We start from the raw sequence: 19,737 nt of genomic DNA, 5'->3' as shown, positions 1-19,737 counted from the left end.
AAAGAAAAAAAAAATGCGGCAGAAATTTCACCCTCTCTCAAATGGCAAGGCCGCCGATTCTGCGTTGCGCCGGAACATGCGTGTACGTGCCGACGTCTCAGCCACGCTACCGTAGCCACGCGTAGAAAATGGCAGTGCTTCCTCAACTTTCTAGTTGCGTGTTGACCTTGCATGCTGCAGCTACAGCGCATAGGGAAGCAGCGGCGCTGTCCCAGGCCGGCCAACGCCCGCTTCCCGATAACGGAAGAAAACGAAACTTCGGGGAGCTGGCGCCGGGCCGGCTGTAGCAGCGGCGCCTGCATGGCGGCGGGCGCACACGGTGACCGTCGAAAGTGAGGGAGGTACGAGGGAGGGCGAGGGGAGCCACCGAAGCGGCGGAGTTGCCGAGGCAAAATCCGCTTCCCTGCCACCCTCCTCCCTCACATTCCACGGTGTCTGCGTGCGCCCTTTGCTTTTCCCCGTGCCGGCACTGTCCGCTCTCTGAAGTTTCGTTTACTGCCGTTATCGTGAAGCGAGTGTTGGCCGGCCTTGGCAGTTTTGTGGCCCTCGCTTGCTATGCGCGCCGTGGTATTTCCCGACTTGCACTCAAGATTCTGGTTTCAGCCTCACTGGCTGTTAGTTCGCACCATGTGCCCTTCTCCTCCACTTTGTCTCTCTTTCTTCCTCGAGCATTCCTTGGGGCGCCCGTTTGAGGGGACTGACTTCCGTACTCCCAGGCAGCCGCACTGTAACCGGTATTTCGTTTCCCACAACTGCACTATAAGCGACACGTGTATACATAGAGTGCTATGAGTAAATAAACGGGAGTCTGAAAAGACCGCACTACATCCGGTCCTGCACTATAAGCGGTTACATTATAAGTGGTCTATACTGTATATACACACGCACGCACCATGCTCCGAGAAGAGGAGAAACACCATATGAATTTTGGAAAAAAGAGCGAAAAGCAAGACCCCCCAGTAAGATGAAAAAACTCTGTAAATTGAGGAGACATTTAAAGCCAACAAAAGAGCGGGGGGGGGGGGGGGGGGCATCTATCTAAAACTCTGAAGGCCTGCCAGTAAACTTATTAGGTGTCTCGGTGCTCGTACTGTGACCGAAGACGGCACATGTACATGTGTAAATTAAGGAACGCGTTCTATGTTTTGTAACAGTACACGTTTCCCTGCTTATTATGCTTCACCACATAACATGGCTGTATTGCGGTAAAGCTAACTTTAAAGGCAAATACTGCGAAGTTAATGGCATGGTTCGGCATTTTTTCTGCCTTTTGTTTAATTCAACCCATCGGATAATTCCACCAGTTTTGTTCAAAAATTGAAAGAGGGCTGCGAGGCTTGAAAAAATGCTTGTATTATCGGTAATTGGACCCAGGTACCAGATGGAAATCACACGCTTCATGTAAGTCTGATTCACTACTAGACTGCTTCGAAAAAGCGTTTAATGTTAATGACTGGGCAGTGATAACAAGCTTTACTGAGTGGGTTTTCAGAAGTTTAATGGCTTCCTTTTCAACTTAAAATAAGGTTTTGTGTGAGGGTAGCTTTTTTTTCATCAGCAGTGCTGCCACAAGCGTCAGCTGGTGGTGTATTTTCTTGGATCATATATTCTTTCTTCGTTGACCCTAAAAACATATAAATGAGGTTCTACTGTATTGGGAATTTGATGCTGGTACCATTTTGATGACAGTGAGGCATTCTTTTTAATTTCACACGGCAACATGCAGCAATCATGCCCATCAGATGACTTAGCTTTGCAGCAAAGCAACTTCTCCCTGTAGACCCAAGCATAGGAAGAAGCCTGGGTTTTCCCTGAAGCAAGCACATAACTGTAAATGTTTTAGCACAGTGCGCTGTGTGGTCCATCAATGAGCACAGTACATTATGCTAAACACCTTTCTTAAACCTTTAGCTAAAGTTGTAAAAAGCACCGTTCATATTACAACTTGAATATATTTCATTCCCAGTTGTCAAAACCCCAAACCCAAAACCCGAAATATTTGTGGTCGCACCATACTTGTGCAAATACAGAATTTAACCCAGGATAAATGCATAGGAACCATATAAATGTCCTGCGTAAACACTACAGTAGCCGACCGATTTCCGGACTTAGCGGGGACTGAAAAATAGTCCGAAAAATCGAACAGTTCAAAAAACCGAACAGTCTGAAAAACTGGCGCCCCTCCCCCCCCCCCCCCAAGAAAAAAATATTCCGAGGGATAGAGCGGCTTAGGAAAACTGTTGCAGTTTCGCCCAAAAGGCTAAGCATCGATTGCGATAGCAAATTAATAGACAGCTAAACGAAGTAAGAATGTTAGTTTTGTCGGCCGCATAAAGTTGTAAATATGCACTTACTAACTAATGGCGTTTTTCACTGGTCGATCTGGGGCAGGATTTTTTGCTCCATGGTGGCGAATCCAAATTTCACTGGTCGAGTTGGAGCGAGTTCGCGCTTTCCACTGGTCGTTTCAGATCAACTCGCTCCGCGCCGGATCGCTATCACTTGCTCCGCTGCTGAGGCGCGGATTTGGGCGCAAATAGGGCGAAAAGCATACGTCACTTCCGCTCGCTGGGGAACGACGATTTTGGTGGCCATGGAAACACACAGAGCGGAAGTCGATTTTTATTACAAACGCGCACAGACTTCCGGTACGAACCAGCGCGGAGCATTTTCACTCTCCGCTGGCAGATTAGGATTGGTGAAATGCGAGCACTAGCTCCAGGATTTTCACGGCTGCTCCAGATCGACCAGTAAAAAACACCATAAATAAGCATGGTGTCACGTGCGCACAGGTTACATGAACACATCTCGCTCGATGACCGCGGAAACTTGTTAAACGCTGGAGTGAAACGCGCGCCAGAAGCAGCGGGCAAATTCACCTTCTCGCTTCAACGCGAACGTCGAAGAAAGAAAAAAAACAGCGCATACGAAGCTACTGGCACTCGGCACACGCCCTTTGTACCCATCGCATATCGCTTTGAAGATGAGTCCCCCGCGGGCGCACACTTCGGCCATATAGCAGATCGCTTTCAAGATACGGTGCCTGTGCGGCAGCTCCGTCGGCAGCAGCCGCAAGAGCTGAACGCAGCTACTAAGTGGTTCATTTGAGAAAGGAAAGGTTGGTACTATCTTTTGCAGCCCTTGAGGGAGCACGGCTCAGCGCAAATGAACGCAGCTCCCCACAGTCTCCGTCGCCTTCTCCCTCCCCATGCCCCGCCAAGCGAAGTCCACGCGCTTCCGGCCGCCTTCCTCTCTCCCGTGTGCGTTGCCGGCACACCCTCGCAAGCTTTCACCCGCACACAGCGTACGGCGCAACCGAAAAATAAAAAAAAGAACGGATTCCGCTTAAGTGATTATGACGATAGTGCTGAGCTGACCTGAAAAAAAAAAGCAAGTGCCCCATTTTGGAATGTTCTGTCAGCCAAGAAAGAGCGAGCATGGCCTCCGAGACAGGAGGATAGCGTGCATCTACTAATCTTGAAGGCTATACAGGGGGCCAGTGGAATCCAAGCCCGGCCAAGCCAGCAGAAAATCCAACATGGTGGCCCCCAAGATCGGGTAGCGTGGCTCAGAGTGAGCGATTTAGTCCAGAAAATCGAACATTGGCACCTAGATTCGTCCGGGTCGGTTAAATGCATTAGCTCTATGGGAACCCTAACGGTACATCTATGAAGTCCGAAATATCCAACAAGTCCAAATTTTTGGAGTCCAAAAAATCCGTCAGCTACTGTACATCCATCAAAAGAGAAGACTTGCTGTACTACTATGCATACAGTGAATTGAACAGTTTCAGATGTACACCCATGAGCAAAAGTATACGCGCCACAGGGTTGCCGAAAAAAAACTGAATTTCTTCGTCATTAAGATGCACAAACTGAAATGTGTGTACTAGAAACTTCGCAATTCCAAGTTTAAACTGCAGTCTTTAATTTCATGTTACATTCACAGGTAGATGAAAAATTAGCTTTATCGTGCAATCTCTGGTCCATATACTTTTGCTCACGGGTGTACTATTCCAGTAGCCATTCCAACCTTCTTGCCATTGTTCCAACTCACCTTGTAAAAAGCCATGATCCCCAATTTCTTCGTTTCTAGGGCACAATGCAATATACTCTGTATGAGAGAGTGAGGGGAGAAACAGAAAACATGTGGTGAGCTTCATGCTGCAGAACGTGTGAGGCTATACACGTAAATTTTTGCCCTGCAGAGTATGTCAACTGTGAAGAGGAGCACATTGCCACTATTGTGAGCGGCCCCCAATGCACTGAATTCAAAACACGCAAGCCAAGAAGAAGACAATATTAGTACACTTTTCTTGCATCTCACGCACTGCTAATGTTATTGCTACTCATGCCAGTCCTGGATTAGGTAAGTAAACATGACTAAGTGAAAGTGTTAGTATGTAAGCTAAAGTCTTATCTAAGCCTACAGATATTGCTATAAGTACAGCAAATATCATTTATTTATTGTATAACTTAATCAAAAGCTTGTTACTTTGAATTTTACTGGAAGAAAATATTTCTGAATTATCCACTTAATCATGGAATGAACCACGAATGCAATAAACAAACGTTTACTGTGTCAGCATGGCTTTATCCAGTACAAAACACTAGTTTCTGTTCTGAATTCCATCTGTATGGAAATTGCCATGTTCTCCCTCCAGTGCAAACAATGCGTGGTTGTAATTCGTAAAGAGAACTTCTACTAGAACAAAGAGGTCATTGGAACTTTTTTTGCACTGAAAGAGCAGCATGTGCACAATACACATGTTTTCATACTGACGGCAGATGTGCCTTTACCATTTTTATTCGAGTATAAGGCGATGCTCTTTCCCAGAATCTTTAGCCTCGAAGTCACCCTTATACGCGAACTTTGCCTTTAGGTGTGGCTTCACGGCAGCGTGCACTGTAATGCCGTGAAGCCATACTTTTAGGTGATATCCGCGCTGCCGTGAAGCAAAACCTAAAGGCAGAAATTCACATATAGCCCAGACTCCACGTGTTAGAGCTCCCTTCCCCCATATTTCATGGTCGCCATTTTGCTTTTTGGCTGTGTTAGTAATTCAGTGTTTCGGGAAATCTTTGCCGAGTCTGAATAATCCGTTGGCCTAAATACAGTATTTACTACACATCTCCCAATTGGTTAATGAAGTAAGTAGGGCTAGTAGAAAACTTGACAAATATTTGCAGCACTTTTAAGAAAGAAGCGGGCAGGAACAGGAGACGAGGAGTATTGGTATTCATCAACTGTTTCCTTCCTTGTGCCGGGACATTTGTCTCTTACGTCAACTGATATTCGTCTTCTCCACATGACTCTCGTGCCTTCTGATGTTTAGGCTTCCCCACATGACAAAACACAATGACGGGTGATGTAGTTACAACGAACGATGATGCGAGTGTTCCGATCCTAGCCCCACCTGAAGGTATGGTCAGCACGGAAGACCTATTCCTCATTTATTGGCTATTTGCCATTACTGCAGAATAAAGAGCAAGAAATGCCATGTTGTATGTTTACACTATCATGTGGCCATTTCTTTGTTCACTAAAGGATTTCAAACTCACCTTATTCTTTCTTTAAACCACAGGAAGTGCTACACCAATCCCCCTGTTATTTTGTCACCAGAGGGATCAACTGGCAACTACTCATCCATGGCGATGCAGTTGGCAAGTTTTACCCTAGCGAGCATGCTGCAGTGCAAGCGCCTTACATTGTATTTGCCAAAGGTTTCGGCAAAGATTGTCCCCTCTTAATGCCTAACACTGAATCTCAATGAAACATCTGCTTGCCACAACCGCCATATCAAGCGCAGTAGAAAAATCTGTGGTCACAATGGCCACGCGGGCATGTGGCCAGTACACATTTGACGAGTGCAGTCAAATGCCGCAGCAGGCCACATTGCTCACTTACCTTTTCCCCTTTCTATCTATCACCACTTGCATGCACTTGCGTGGCTGCTCATGGCCACTTTGTCATGGCCTCATGCAGCAGCGGTGAGCTAAGAGTCGAAGTCTTTTTTTTTCCTCTCATTTACGATGCTGTCAGTTGCAAGACGGCGCAGTCAACTCGTGTATTGGAGGGGTGAAAGAATGAAAGGGGAGAAGCGACGCGTAAACTCTCCAGTGCGTAGGGTGATGCGTCGAACGTGCATATCACAAACACGGGTGGGGTGAAGATGTGGGGTACGCAGGCGAGTGCGACGGTTCGTTTTCTTCCCCCCCTCGATTTCGAGCTTTATTCTTTCGACAAACCCCGTAGCTAGATTTAATTGTTATAACTGATATCGTGGTGTGGGAGCATCGTAGTAAACGGCTTATTTCGCAAAGAACACATACATAAGTTCACGGTTCATCAGCTGCTCGTTGTTAAATCCAACATCATATTGTTCAAACTGATATCGTTAAAAGCAGGTTCAACTGTAGTTACAAATTGAGGCATTCGATAGTGTTTATAAATTATCAGAGTCTCAGAATTAACAGGGTCAAAATTAGTGAGCCTTTACTGCACTTGTGCCATTCTTTGAAAAATCTGCAGCAAATGTAGCTTGAGAATTTGCCATGCTCCAGCACAAAATAGAGGATTGTTGCAATGCTATCTGTTGCTACGTGGAGGTTCATGGGCACATACAAGATTCACCGAGGAACTTTTCTAAAGAGTAACTAGAACACCACCGATGTTAAATGCTCACCTTGTATTCGCCTGGTTTAGCATTCATCATCCGTGTCTTCATGACATCCAAGGGCTGTGTTAGTGTCGTCGCAATGCCAGCCTGCAACAAAGGCGATGACGAAATCAGCAAAAATAAAATCCAACAGCGTCAAAATTTTTACCATTACTGATGGCGTGTCGTTTTGAAGGACCTGTTATCTTGCAGCAGGTGACAACAGGTGAACATACTGTGTGAGCAGTCGTTACAACGCAAGTGAAACAGCTAAGATTTACGAAGATTGTATCTAAAGAACGATTAGTAACTATTTATTGCTTGCAATTACCAGCAGCAAGAATTTACCATGAAGGTAATGCTCAGTACGCGAGCATTGCTGTGTTTCATCCCCATCAGAATGCGGCAACCATGGGTGAGAATTAGGGGGAGGCGAATATTCAAAGTTGCAAAACTAATCGTATACTACACAGTAACTAGTATTCTTATTCGAAAAGGAACTATTCAGTATTTTTGAACTATTCGAAAACTAACCAATTGCTTCACAGCCAAATGTTCTACAGCCAAAGTCTGGTTACTATTCTCCATCTGCTAAACAAAGCATCGCAAACTATCAGAAGTGAAACAACAGAAGTTTTTGGAGCTACGTAGATACAAAGTCAGTAATACAAGCTATGTTTTCACTTTCACAGCGAAAGCCTACAGGACAGCCTATGACTTACATGTAGTGTGTCATTTAGTGTTATTGGCAACCTAGTTATGTAGCAGTTTTATTTTTTTACACTGCAACCTGTCATGTTTTCCTTGCAACGGCCCTTTTACATGTGTGTTACAGCACACGAGTCCTTAGGCACATTTTTTTCTTTTATTGCAATAGAAATGACATGGACACTACAGGCGAATTTCAGCCGTCGCCGTGATGTTCTATATAAAGTCCAAGTGCGACAAAATAGCGGTCGCACATCATTTGCTGTAGGTGCAAGGGTAAGCCCAGAGAAGGATGGCAGCTTGGCTGCAACTGTGTATGTGGCAGCTGGCGTGGTCACACAGCCGTATCTTGAGAGCGATCTGCGTTGGAGGCAGAGTCTAGGTACGTTGGCGGCTTGTAGCTTTCTGCGTGCTGTGTGCGCTCGGCACTCAGTTTGCACTGAAGCGATCACAACACGAAGGTCACTTTACTCGCTGCTGTTGCTGTGTTTTCTCACGCCAGCGAGTGTCCGTGGTCATCGAGTGTGATGTGCTCATGTTTGCAGTGCGCGCTGACAGCATGTTCGTTCATTTAGTTAGCAAGCGAATGTTCACAAGTTGATACGGCCGATAAAAGTACTATCCTTACTTCATATGGCTCTCCGCTAATTTGCTATTGCAATCGATGCTTCACCTTTCGGGTGAAAATGCGACATTTTTACAGAACTTCTGATCTTTATTGAGCAACCATTTATTTAGCACATTTCGAAATCTAGTCATACAGCAGCCATTATTTCTTGAACAGGATTTGGAACCAGGCTTTAAAGTTGATGAGAGGCTAAAAGTGCTGTTCCTTTTAAGGGGGGATGTGGCAATTGAAGTGGTCAAATTGGTCAAAATTTTTGATTATCCGATTTATTTTTGTTCGCTATCCTCGGACCTTCATTTACCTCATGGTGAAATAAGCTCTTTCCTAGAGTGCTGTCATCAAACATTGTGCAAAAATTGGGCTTTGAGCTTCGTTTTCTCAGCTTTCATTTTTTGTGCAGTTGCTTTCAGTCGTCCCAGTGCCATTTCACAATGAATGAAGACAAAATATGTCTGTCTTTTGCACTTAGATCCTGAAACATTGATAAGTGTGACAAGGCTGTCCATTTTTACCTGCACCTCATAAAAAAATTTAAATGTTTTTTTTGCAAAGGTTTTGCAAAGGTGAGTAAGACAATATGCAGAGGAAAGTTGAAAAAACAATTTCGTGCTCATTTCGGCATTTATAAAATAAACCAATAGTTTCATTGCACAGAATGGGCCTTTCTGAACAACTGTGCAACATCGGGCTGATGTGAAAATTTTGGCGAACTTATGTGTAATTAATTAATTAATTAATTTCGGGATGACCATTAGAGGCTGTCAAGTTTTGTAACTCGGAAACTATAATAGACAGCATAAAACTGACTTCAGTTATGATATCAGCATAACAAATCACACCTGCATGCCAAATGTCATCAATTTATTCCCAAAAATAAAAAAAAAGTTTTCATTGCCACATCTCCCCTTAATAACAATAAGTGATCTGAAGTTGTAAAAGCTGGTGCTCTGCGAATACTGAAAATTTTGGGTGCGAAGCAAATTCGAATATTAAAGTTTGAGGGCGAATCGAATCGACTATTTTTCGAATACTTCCAAGTTAAATTACTGAAAAAATGTACAGCAAAACATGGCCAAAATAAGCTAATTTATTGCACAACTAGTGTACTCCCACATAGTTGTTGCTAAACAGATAAGCAGATGCTGCGCTTCACACTTTTACGCTGCACTCTTTCTAGTCTGTGGGCACTGATTGAACTACCATGTCTAAAATAGCGTCAAGGCGCGGCGGCTGCCGTTAACCTTTCTGATAGGTCGAAGTTCGCGAGGAGAATTGATCGAGCTACCTTGTCTAAAATATCATCAAGGTGCGGCGGTGGCCGTTTACCTTTCTGATAGGTCGAAGTTGGCAAAGAGAATTGGGTTTGCACGCATCATTTAGAAGCGCTGCAATTTGATTATTAGCGAATGAAACTGTTATACAATCAATGACCAATTTTTCGGACATGCTCGATAATTCAGACGCCTTCGCGGCACCCCATAGAATCAACGTATAAGAACGTCTGAAATTTTGGACCCAAAACAACCTTTGCCGTCCAATTTTTCGGACTTTTTGCCATGATTGCAGGTCCAAAAGGGCATTAATCGAAGCCACCACCACCGTCATTTTGATTATCTCGCCACCTAGAACCGGCGCTCTCGCACGCAGATCCGCTGACAGCCATACCCACCAACGCGGCAATGCTAAGCCTAGCTACTTTGACGTTTGCTACCAAGCTTCTTGCTGTTCGGTGTTATGTCTTTAATAAAACAATACGCCGCTGTCAGCAATGGCGCCAACTGCGCCTTTGTAATCCTCACCAATAACTTCGAGGCATGGAAAGCATGATGTGATGCATAATGCCAGTTCCCGAAAGTCAGCTTCGCCTCAATACAGCAATGTTACGCATTGAAGCATACGCGACGTATTGCGGTGAAGCATACAAAGAGTGGGAGGGGGCAATTGTCACAGGACACAGTATGTATTTCTTAATTATACACGCGTGCACCCGCCATCTGCTGTCCCAGTACACGTCTAATAAGTGTACTGGCAGGTCTTCAGATCTATTTCGGACGTGCCCGTGGCGGTTTTAGCCCTTGGGGGGCAATAAAAGGCATGCCTTCATTTTTCTAGATTGCCCGATTTTTCGGACGTTTTCGTGGCCCCTAGGGAGTGTGAAAAATCGGACATATACTGTACATGGAGTTGTATCTGGGAGCGTAAACGGAAGTCAGAAAAGGCCGTATTGTAGCCAGTTCTGCACTATAAATGGTTCTGTTATAAGTGGTCTAAGATGTATATGACAAATGAATAAAAATGATGTGAAACGGCAATTTCAGTCAAACATCACCTATTGTATCGAGCTACAACTACTGATAGCAGAATCTTACCGCCATTAGGCTGGACGCAAAGTGTGTCGTTAGGCTGTCGCCAAAATATCCGGTCGCTAGCAGAGCTTGCTTGATCTGCTCGTAAAATGAGATCTGTGGAAAAAGGTAGTGAGAACTGCACCTCAGATTGCAATTGGCATGATGACGAGCACAAATGCGAATGATAACACGGGATATCTTGTTATTTTGGTGCCTCACCATGAAAGCAAAAATGCAGTAAAATTTACAACGCCAGAAAGATGAGGTCAAGAAACACAGTGCACAGGACAGGCACTATCCTGTGCATTGTACAGTGTAGACCGCTTAAAACGTAAGTTGCCGGAGTCGCAAATATCTGCACTATAAGCGATACCGCACTATAACCAAAACAACAATTTTCAAGCCTTGCACGTATGCAAAACATGTAGACCAACCATGTAGACACGCTTTGTACTATCGCACACACATCGCGATTACGTTTTCGCCAGTGAGCTGGCGAAAACATAATCACGATGTAGCCGGTGCTCTTCAAGCTCGATAGCTTTGCACCGAGTCAAAACGAAACAACTGTTTGCCGCAACCGCTGCAGAAACAACCGTGACCACTATCGACGCGATTATGAACGGGGACTTTGTGGTGCTGAAGGCACGCGCCCGACCCACGCGCCGAGTCTGGACGAATTAACTACCATTCGCTGCAACAATTAACTGTAGTCGAAACCACGGTCGCTATCTATGCAATCATCGATGGCGACTACGCAGTTTTTTAGGCACGCGGCCGACGCGCGTACCGAGTAAAAACGAAACTACTGTTCGCCGCAACCGCTGCGGAGAAAACCGCGGCCGCTATTGACGCGATCGTGGATGAGGACTACGCAGTTACGAAAGCCCGTGGCCAACGCAGTGTTATGTGCGGCGGTAAACGCAAGAATACAGGCTTGAAAGACAGAAATAGGCTCGGAGCATTCCAGCGTTGCTGTCATTCACGTACGATTTCAACTGATGGCTGTGGCAATGCGGACTCCGCCGCTTTGTTTCGGTTGGACGCTAGCCCCGTTCTTGCTCTTTTGCGTCGCACATTTGCGACGCTCCTCGCTCACCGAGGTCCGAAAGTAGTCCGAATTAACCGATGTGCAGCCAAATAAGTCCGAATTAATGAGAGTTTGATTGCATTCAATAATGCATAGGCCGGCCGGCAGCACGCACCTTTTTGAGAAGCGTGCTCGCTGCCGCCCTTGTCGGCGAGATTTTCCCGCAGAAGCCACATTATAAGCGGTATTTCGTCTCACGCGGCTGCACTCTAAGCGGTATGCGTATACATGGGTTCTATGGAAGGGTAAACGCGAGTCGGAAAAGGCCGCATTGTAGCCAGTTCTGCACCGTTTATAGTGGCCTATACTGTATCATGTATTGCTCGGTGAGCACTTGTCCTCTGCATAGTGTTTCTTGGTGTCATCTCTTCTGCACTATAAATTTTACTTCTTTGTTATGAACCAACTGGCCCAAGAAAATGTTTCACTAAGCAAAAAATGCCTCGAAAGATCAATCTAAAATTTGAAAACCTCCCTTATCTAAGTTAGAAAAGCCTCAATTGCGTTTAGGCCACCTTACATAAATTCTGAAAACTCACGAAGGCACCCTACTGAAGGCTTCCATAGTGCTTCCTCACTGTAAGGCAGCCCTGAGGCTACTTTCATGCTTCCTTTTCCCGCTTCTGATCCTGGAGAGCTTCACCTCAAGGCATGTCCACTAGCTGCTCAAAGGCGCATGCGTGGCATCACCTGTTGCTGGCAAGCAAGTGAGAGGAAAGTCCAACTTGGAGGAAGCAAATGGTGTCATAGTGTTTCATAAAACCGCAATGCTAGCGTGCTTGTGTTGCCTAACTATGTCATATTTTGCCCTCACCTGGGGTAATGTTTCACATATCATAAGGAAAATTGGAAGAAAGTGTCTATGCATTCGCAAAGTAGCACTTAATTATAAAACATGCTTGACACATTTTTTTACTGATTAAAGGCATCTGCGCAAAATTTAAGACAGGTTCCCTAGAACCCAGATGTGTTACATCCGTTCCTCACTTTACGAAAGAGCTCCTTTCATGAAGACAGGTGAAGACAGCTTTCAGAATGTGCTTGCTTTCTCTATTAAATCTTTGCAGTAAGGAGGCATGAAGGGCTTGTCACTTAAGGTTGCAAATGTGGTGTAAGGAAAGAAATGTTTCAGAATTTGGGCGCCAGACAAGTTTTGTCATCACCATGAGGTACGTGTCAGCTCCACACGTGAGCTGGTTTTTTGGGGCCAAACTGTCTGTGACATTTATTCCCCTTCACTGCATGCCATGTCAGTCCATACGAAAGCTGCCATGGATGGTTTTGTTCACCTGAACAGTGTTTAGGTTTAGCAGCTACAGTACAAGCTCGATGATACAATCCCCGATACGTACAATTTCACGGCGCCAACATTCACGATTGAGCACACAAAGAATGATTCAATACAGTTAAGCTTCTTTTTTAACGATTAATACAGTGGACTTCCGTTAATTCCGACTTCGGTTATTTCAATTTTTCGATTTATTGTTTCCAGACTGAAGGTCTCGGCCGGCCCTCATGCATTTCTATGGACCAAAATTTCATTACTTCAATCCTAAAATTGACCTTTGCCAGATAGCTCAAACTTGACCAGTCAACACACACGCACCTGACCCCTAGTGACCCCAACTGCAACCCCTTTAGCAGCAGTGTTTGTCTTGGTGGCGCTTAGGGGACAGTGAAAGCATTCAACAACACGCCATGTACGGTCAAAAACGACAATTTTCAGTCAGCCCTAGGAGGATTATTAAGCGATAATCTATCATTTTGACAGCCTGTGTCGCATAGTGCCGTTGGAAGCGTACTGCACCCTTTTAATAGGCAATAATTGAAACGCACCACTGTTCCCTGCTGCAGGTGGCGTGAAGTGAGTATCTGGTTTCACTCTGGCGGCAGCGGTTTTCCGGTGTCATGCGCCAGCTCGATTGCGTTTCGGTTTCCCGCTGCCAGCTGGATGCATTTAGAGCCGCAACAATCCTAACTTAGTGGCCAAGTCAAAATATCCTGCCAATATGCCCCACACAAGAAGCTGCTTACCCAAGCCGAATACGAGGAGCGTGAATGTAAGCTTGCTGAAGCCGCAAAAACGACAATGCATGTCTAAGGCCACTAGGATTCTACCAACGCAGCGTACGTCAGTGTCTCATGCTGCAACGATTCACGTTACATAATTTTGTGACTTCGGATAGTACGTTTTCCCGGTTAGTCTGTTTTTTCTTGCATTTATTTTTTCAGAATGTATGAATAAGGTTTTGCTGCATTTCACAGTTTAGCACAGGGTTTACCACTCTTCTACAATATTCATTAGAATTTGAATTCTGAGGTTTCACGTGCCAAAACCCCGATTTGATTATGAGGCACGCTATAGTAGGGGGACTCTGGATTAATTTTGACCACCAGGGGATCTTTAACGTGCCACCGTCGCCAGGATTTGATCCCGCAACCTCATACTTAGCAGCACAACACCACAGCTGCTAAGCCACCGTGGCGGGACAATATTCATTACTCATGTTATGAGATATGACTTTAGTTGTCACAGCAAGCACAGTTGTTATATCCCTCTTGCCTAGTATCCCGCAACACCTCCATCATCAGCAGTGCACTTTCCATGCAACTATGCACTATCGTGTATGTACCACGTGACACCCCCTCTGTCAGTGTGCACCTCCTCTCTCACTAGCTGCAGGCTCTAGTGTGGATGGTCATGCAACGACGCAAGAAATCTTGCGCCGAACCATGAACTGTCATTCAGTAAAAGAAAACTGTAAACAAAAGACAGCCACTAACCTGCCCAATAGTCATGAGCACAGCTCTAGCCGTAGCTGTGCCGCCTCCCGAAAAAAGCTTGAGTGCGCCTTCTTGCCGGTAGACACGCCAGAGGCCATCCAGTGCATTCTTGTAGCTGAACAAAAGCAACGAGACGTGTTAGCAGCATGTCAGAGTAAAAGACAGCCATGCTGTCACACAGTAGATATTGTGTAAAGGAAGTGAGTAGGCAAACGATGAACACTAAAAGCAACAAGCTCTTTACTAGGTGAACCTGCACATGCACACCTCAACCGCAATGTCACTAGGAATGTTCAATGTTTGTTAGGTCGAATTATGACTTGTGATCAGCCCCTCTATGAATAGCATCATCATACAAGCTGATGAACCAGCAGTGACTGACTACTGACAAATTTACTACAGTAGACTTCCGTTAATCCAACTACAGCAAAATAACTTCAGTTTATTTCGATCCCGGCCGAAAGTTCCAGTCAGCACCCCTGCATTCCTACGGACCCAAGCTTTGGTTATTTTGATCCTCAAATTGGCCTTCACCGAATAATTCGAACTTCATCAAGTTTAAATTATAAAGCGAAGGCCAGCCCACATGCACCTGACCCTTATGGTGACCCAAATAGGGACCCCTTTACTGGCAACATCTGTCTTGGTGGAGCTTGGGGGACAGTGAATGCATTGAACACGTCACCTCCCATCAAAAATGCGTACTTCCTGCCTGCTCTAGGAAGATTTTCAGGCAATAGCCATAACTCATAATGTCTGATTACTGTATTTACCCAATTTTAACACGCACAAATTTTTTTTTTTCGATGACAATTGATCGGAACACTGCCAGCATGGTGAAATCGAACACAATACCAAAGCCTACTTCGGGGCTTTTGTACGCTTTACTGCATAACCAAAATGTACTGCGGCAAAGCTAACATTAAAAACTATGCAGCGAAGCTGACGGACTATAGGGAACTGGCCACCATTGTGTAACACATATAGTAGACTCTTGGCCATTTTTCTTGCTAAAACATCAGATGCGTGTTAGATTTCTACTTTGCTTAGGAGCTTTATTGTTATTTCTATGTTAGTTTTATACTTTGGATACATAGAAAGTGAATGCGCACTTGATTCAGGGGAGTGTTAGAATATACTGCCAAATTAATCAGGTGGTGTGTCTTGGCATTTTTTCTGTATCTTGTTTATTCGATATGCCGGATAATTTGATCAATTTTGTTGGTCCCGTCACGGTGAAATTAACGAAAGTCAACTGTATTACAGCTGAACCACGTTACAATGAAGCCACATCTGACATGAAAATACCTTCATTATATCTGATATTCGTAATAGGCATGCACATGGATATTGGCAGAAAAAAACAACCATGATCAGGTCAATAGAGATTTAGCTTCTCCTTAAGCATATCAATCTTTACGGATTATTGGAGACTGGGATAGCAGTAGCAGCACTGGTAGTGACACCTTGTGACACTTTGTCCAACTACAACGTGTTCGGCATGTTTTAACAGCGAAACTGTTTAAGCCAGTCGTAATTTGTGGTTTGTATTAAGAAACTATCAATAAATAAAAGAAAATAAACTCTGTTGCCGTGGCGAGATTTACCCCCGGTTCCAAGGCGAGCGTCGTAACCACTAGGCTAACAGCCACGCTTGCAGAACGTGCATTTATGCAAACCATATGATTGTGTTCGATCGTTATCGTCTTCGTCCACAGCTGCCGTGTTTGCACGCTTGTGCTCTGCGAGGTGAAGAGGTTTTGCGCACTATGAGAGCGAGAGAGAGAAAGACGCATTCACGGAGCGGGTCGCCAGAAGCGCGGTGTCGGTGTTGCAAGCTGCGCTATGCAACGCGCAGTGATGGCCGTAAGTCCGAGACGCGCGAAAAGAAATTATCATCATCATGAGCAATAAGATGAAAAGTTCGCACGCACTTCCGGAAAATGCTGGGCTACGATTGCCCAGCTTCGCTGTTTCAAGCGTTGCGTGGCCGAGTGCAAGGTTAAGCTTTTTTTGTGTGTGTTTGTGGGTGTTTTTTGGCAAATAAAAGTAAAAATTACCTTTACATTGATGATTACATCATTGCTGACACTTTGCATCAGCAGCTAAGTAGAATGTGGTTAGCCAGAGCCATAACAGCTCTGTACCCTCTTTGCTTGAATTCTGTGCCACAAGATGGCACCACCAACGTGGTCCCCCACATACCATGTTTATTCGAATATAAGACAAGGTTCTGTTCCCCAGAATCCTTAGCCTCAAAGTCACTCCCCTGCCTTATACGTGAATTTTGCCTTTAGGAGGTGGCTTCATGGCAGCGCGAATTTTCCCTTATAGTGTCACTTTACAGCACCTCATGCCGCGATGCCGCGAAGCCACAATATAGGGCCAAATTTGCACTGCCATGAAGCCACACCTAAAGGCAAAATTCACATATAACCTGCACTCGACATGTTGAAACTCCCTTCCCCCTTATTTCATGGTTGCCATTTTGTGTTTTGGCAGTGTTAGTAATTCAGTATTTTGAGAAAGCCCCCCAGAGTCTGAATAAGCCATCAGCTACTCTGTATCACCTTATATTAGGGTGCATACTTCAGCCAGCTGAGCTAAGCCACTGGCCAAAACGTACGATACCCTTAATAGGAGAAGCATCGCTAGTGCCTCACATCATTGACGGAATCTGGCATGGTCGTGTATGTTGCAAATTATCAATGCACTCATGCTTTAAGCATCGGTGCCCTCTTATTGATTGGTGTTGACTAGCACTAACTGTTTTGTTTGTTTTACGGTGCAGAAGCAATTAGGGCTATGATGCGCCAACTACAAGGCTAAAAATTAATACAGCAGAACCCCGTTCATACGTCCCTCACTGTTGTGTTTTTGTAGTCCTGCCTTAAAGCCCATTGACTCCTATGCATTACATTCCCATTCGATATGTTGCCATTCTGTAATGTTCCCGCATCTTGTGTTGCATTTGAATGTGGCGGAAACGCAAATTTAGTGGTGCAGTGCAAATTCAGAAGCACGAAATGCTGGAAGTATGGGATTGTCAATCCCCATAAGCATGTCACAATGCGATTGTAGTTTTTGCTGGCTCCCTAAAGTCAGCTTCACTGCAATACAACCATGTTATATGGGGCTCAATGTGTTATGCAGGTATCGACAGGGTTCACTGAGTAAGTGATCCTAGCTTCACCCCTCTAGAGTTTCTTTAAAAAGCCACTTTCCTTACATTGGATTGTAAAACAAGTGTGTTCTCACATAAGATTAAAATAGGTTGTAAGGGTACTTGCTGTCTATTTTATTAGTGAAAATATGTTTGTCTTAGTTTTTCAATAGAATGGCATAATGAGATGCAAGTTATTATAAGTAGTTCCAGGTATTCATTGCATATGGGTTGTTCATTCCCAATTCTCAGTTGTGCGTAAGATGAGTGTCTCCTATATAGAAACGGTGCAGAATCACTTAACGATACTTAACAATTACTCATTAAAAAATTCGTGACAGCATGTTTTCCATTCACCAAGGAGAGGTTTTGCAAAATGAAATTTGTTATTCCCTTGCACTCCATTTCTATGCACTAATATGTCTCCTGTTCTCATTTCCACACCCAAAAATGTCATACTTTACGTGCTAAATTCCATAACACAATGACACTGAACTTTGCAGAAGGGCATAGTTCTTTGAGCAAATAGGTGTGCTAAAAGCGTGCAACCTAGAGCAATCAACGAGATCACTGTGTAGTAACTCGTGAAGTCTCTGATAACTTTATGTCGAAAGGGCTCTCGTTATCTCAAACTCAGTTTTATTCAAGCTCGTTCTTGAACTCCTGCAGTTCTAGTAGTCAAAAATCATCACATAGAAGTGGCACCCAACATGAAAATACCTATGCCATATCTAATAGTTCTCATAAGAGTACACATTGATATCAGCAATAAAATTTGCAATCAGGTCTATAAGGCTTCGAGAGGGACTAGTTGGTATCACATCGTACTGTTTACTGCGCTGTACTGTTCACACAAAGGACTCTGTGCGATCAGTACATGCGCACATGTGTGTCCGTTTCATTTATTTTGTCCTCTGTGGGAACACTACGGCGCAGCAAACAGAACAATATCAGGTTTATGCAAAAGGAATAGCGCCTTCAACTGGCCAATTGGGACAGCCCATTGGTGGCTTCACAAGGTGGTACATGGCACATCAGTAACGCTAAATCATAACGCTCAAGCTACTGGCCGAGATGTGCATGCACAGCCAATATTGTCTCGGATCTTGCATTATGAGTTTCTTTACAGTAGCAGCGGAACACACATTGAAATAAAGATGGGCCTATCAAATTTTAGATTTACTTTTTAATATCCAATATTTTGTTACGACTGTGTTGGTTATATCAAGGTTTGACCATAACAAAGGAGAAATTAAACAATACGTCTTATCTAAACAATGCTTCCAGTTTCCAACCCACTAAAGCCAAACTTACTTATTAGAACAAAATAGACAAGTGTCATAAAATTATAGGTACTCACTTTCTCCGACTTTCAGCAGGAAGCTTGATGTCATTTTGCATCCTTAAGCAAATAAAAAAGAAAAAAAAGGCAGAGAATGAGAGAAAAATTGGAACCACCATACAGGAACCAGCGTGCAGAAACAGCATTGCCATATCACACATAAAATAAATAGCTTTAGGTGGTCCATCTTCTGCAGCCAATTCTGAGTCTGTCTTAGCAATGCAATCAATCTCAAAGTCAATGAAGGTGGCATCGTGCCCAAAATTCTACACCTATTTTTTCTTGGAAGTTCTATGTACAGTAAGAAGATTTGACAGTGAACACGGGAGCACGTGAGCCACAGGACATGCATAGCATTCTAGCAAGTGGCTGGCACACTCTCGTGGTTTGCGGAGGGCTGGTCAAAAGAAAGCTTTCAGTAAAACCCAAAAGTGCAGTAGCTGGACTAACCATGATGATGACATGATTGATGACAATGCCACACCAATAATGAGAATGACTGTGCCAAGATGGGCACAACGATGATGACAATGACTGCAAGGAAGACACCATGAAGGCTCACGTGTCATAGGTTGGGTTCAAATTTTGGATGAGGTCGGACACAGACTCCCTTTTCTTTCTTTGCTGGCAGCTTTTTTGTTTATTTAACAAAATTATGTTAAGCATCACAGACATCTTGGACAGATGCTGTAACTGCCAAAAGTGCCGTTCACAGCTATCTCTGTAATATAATGGCACAGTCAAACCATTCCGTCCAAGATGCCAGAGATATATTTTAAACTGTAGAAGACCCCGTTTCCGCTCTAAATTTTCGTTTGCGCATCTTATCAAATGGTGTGATTGCAAAACATCGCACAACAGCATTTATGACAACCAAGAGGTTGAACTTATTAATAATTGAGCCATGCAAGTCATGGATGTGAGCTTATGAGGCTCTATGTGTGGAGAGAAAGACAGACGCAGAAACAAATGAACAGTGTGGATGCCACCTCGAAGCTTCCACATTGGCTAGCTCC

General features: G+C 44.4%; 1 protein-coding gene across 10 annotated transcripts in view; it reads right to left on the bottom strand.

Annotated features, from left to right (window-relative positions):
* The window catches only part of LOC119453516 (mitochondrial dicarboxylate carrier-like), a 70,736-nt gene that overhangs the window by 12,509 nt on the left and 38,490 nt on the right, over positions 1–19,737 (bottom strand). For 9 of the 10 annotated variants that reach the window (XM_049668216.1, XM_049668208.1, XM_049668213.1 and 6 more), the window contains 5 exons: positions 18,740–18,781; positions 14,217–14,331; positions 10,364–10,456; positions 6,686–6,766; positions 4,057–4,113 (listed from right to left, as the gene is read on the bottom strand). In XM_049668216.1, coding sequence (XP_049524173.1) covers positions 4,057–4,113; positions 6,686–6,766; positions 10,364–10,456; positions 14,217–14,331; positions 18,740–18,781 — 388 coding nt within the window. The remainder of the gene's footprint in view (positions 1–4,056; positions 4,114–6,685; positions 6,767–10,363; positions 10,457–14,216; positions 14,332–18,739; positions 18,782–19,737) is intronic. The other variant, XM_049668209.1, reaches the window with a different exon arrangement.

This window comes from Dermacentor silvarum, chromosome 5 (assembly GCF_013339745.2).
Source record: "Dermacentor silvarum isolate Dsil-2018 chromosome 5, BIME_Dsil_1.4, whole genome shotgun sequence".
Lineage (NCBI taxonomy): Eukaryota > Metazoa > Arthropoda > Arachnida > Ixodida > Ixodidae > Dermacentor > Dermacentor silvarum.
This window is presented reverse-complemented; position numbering and strand designations above follow the sequence as displayed.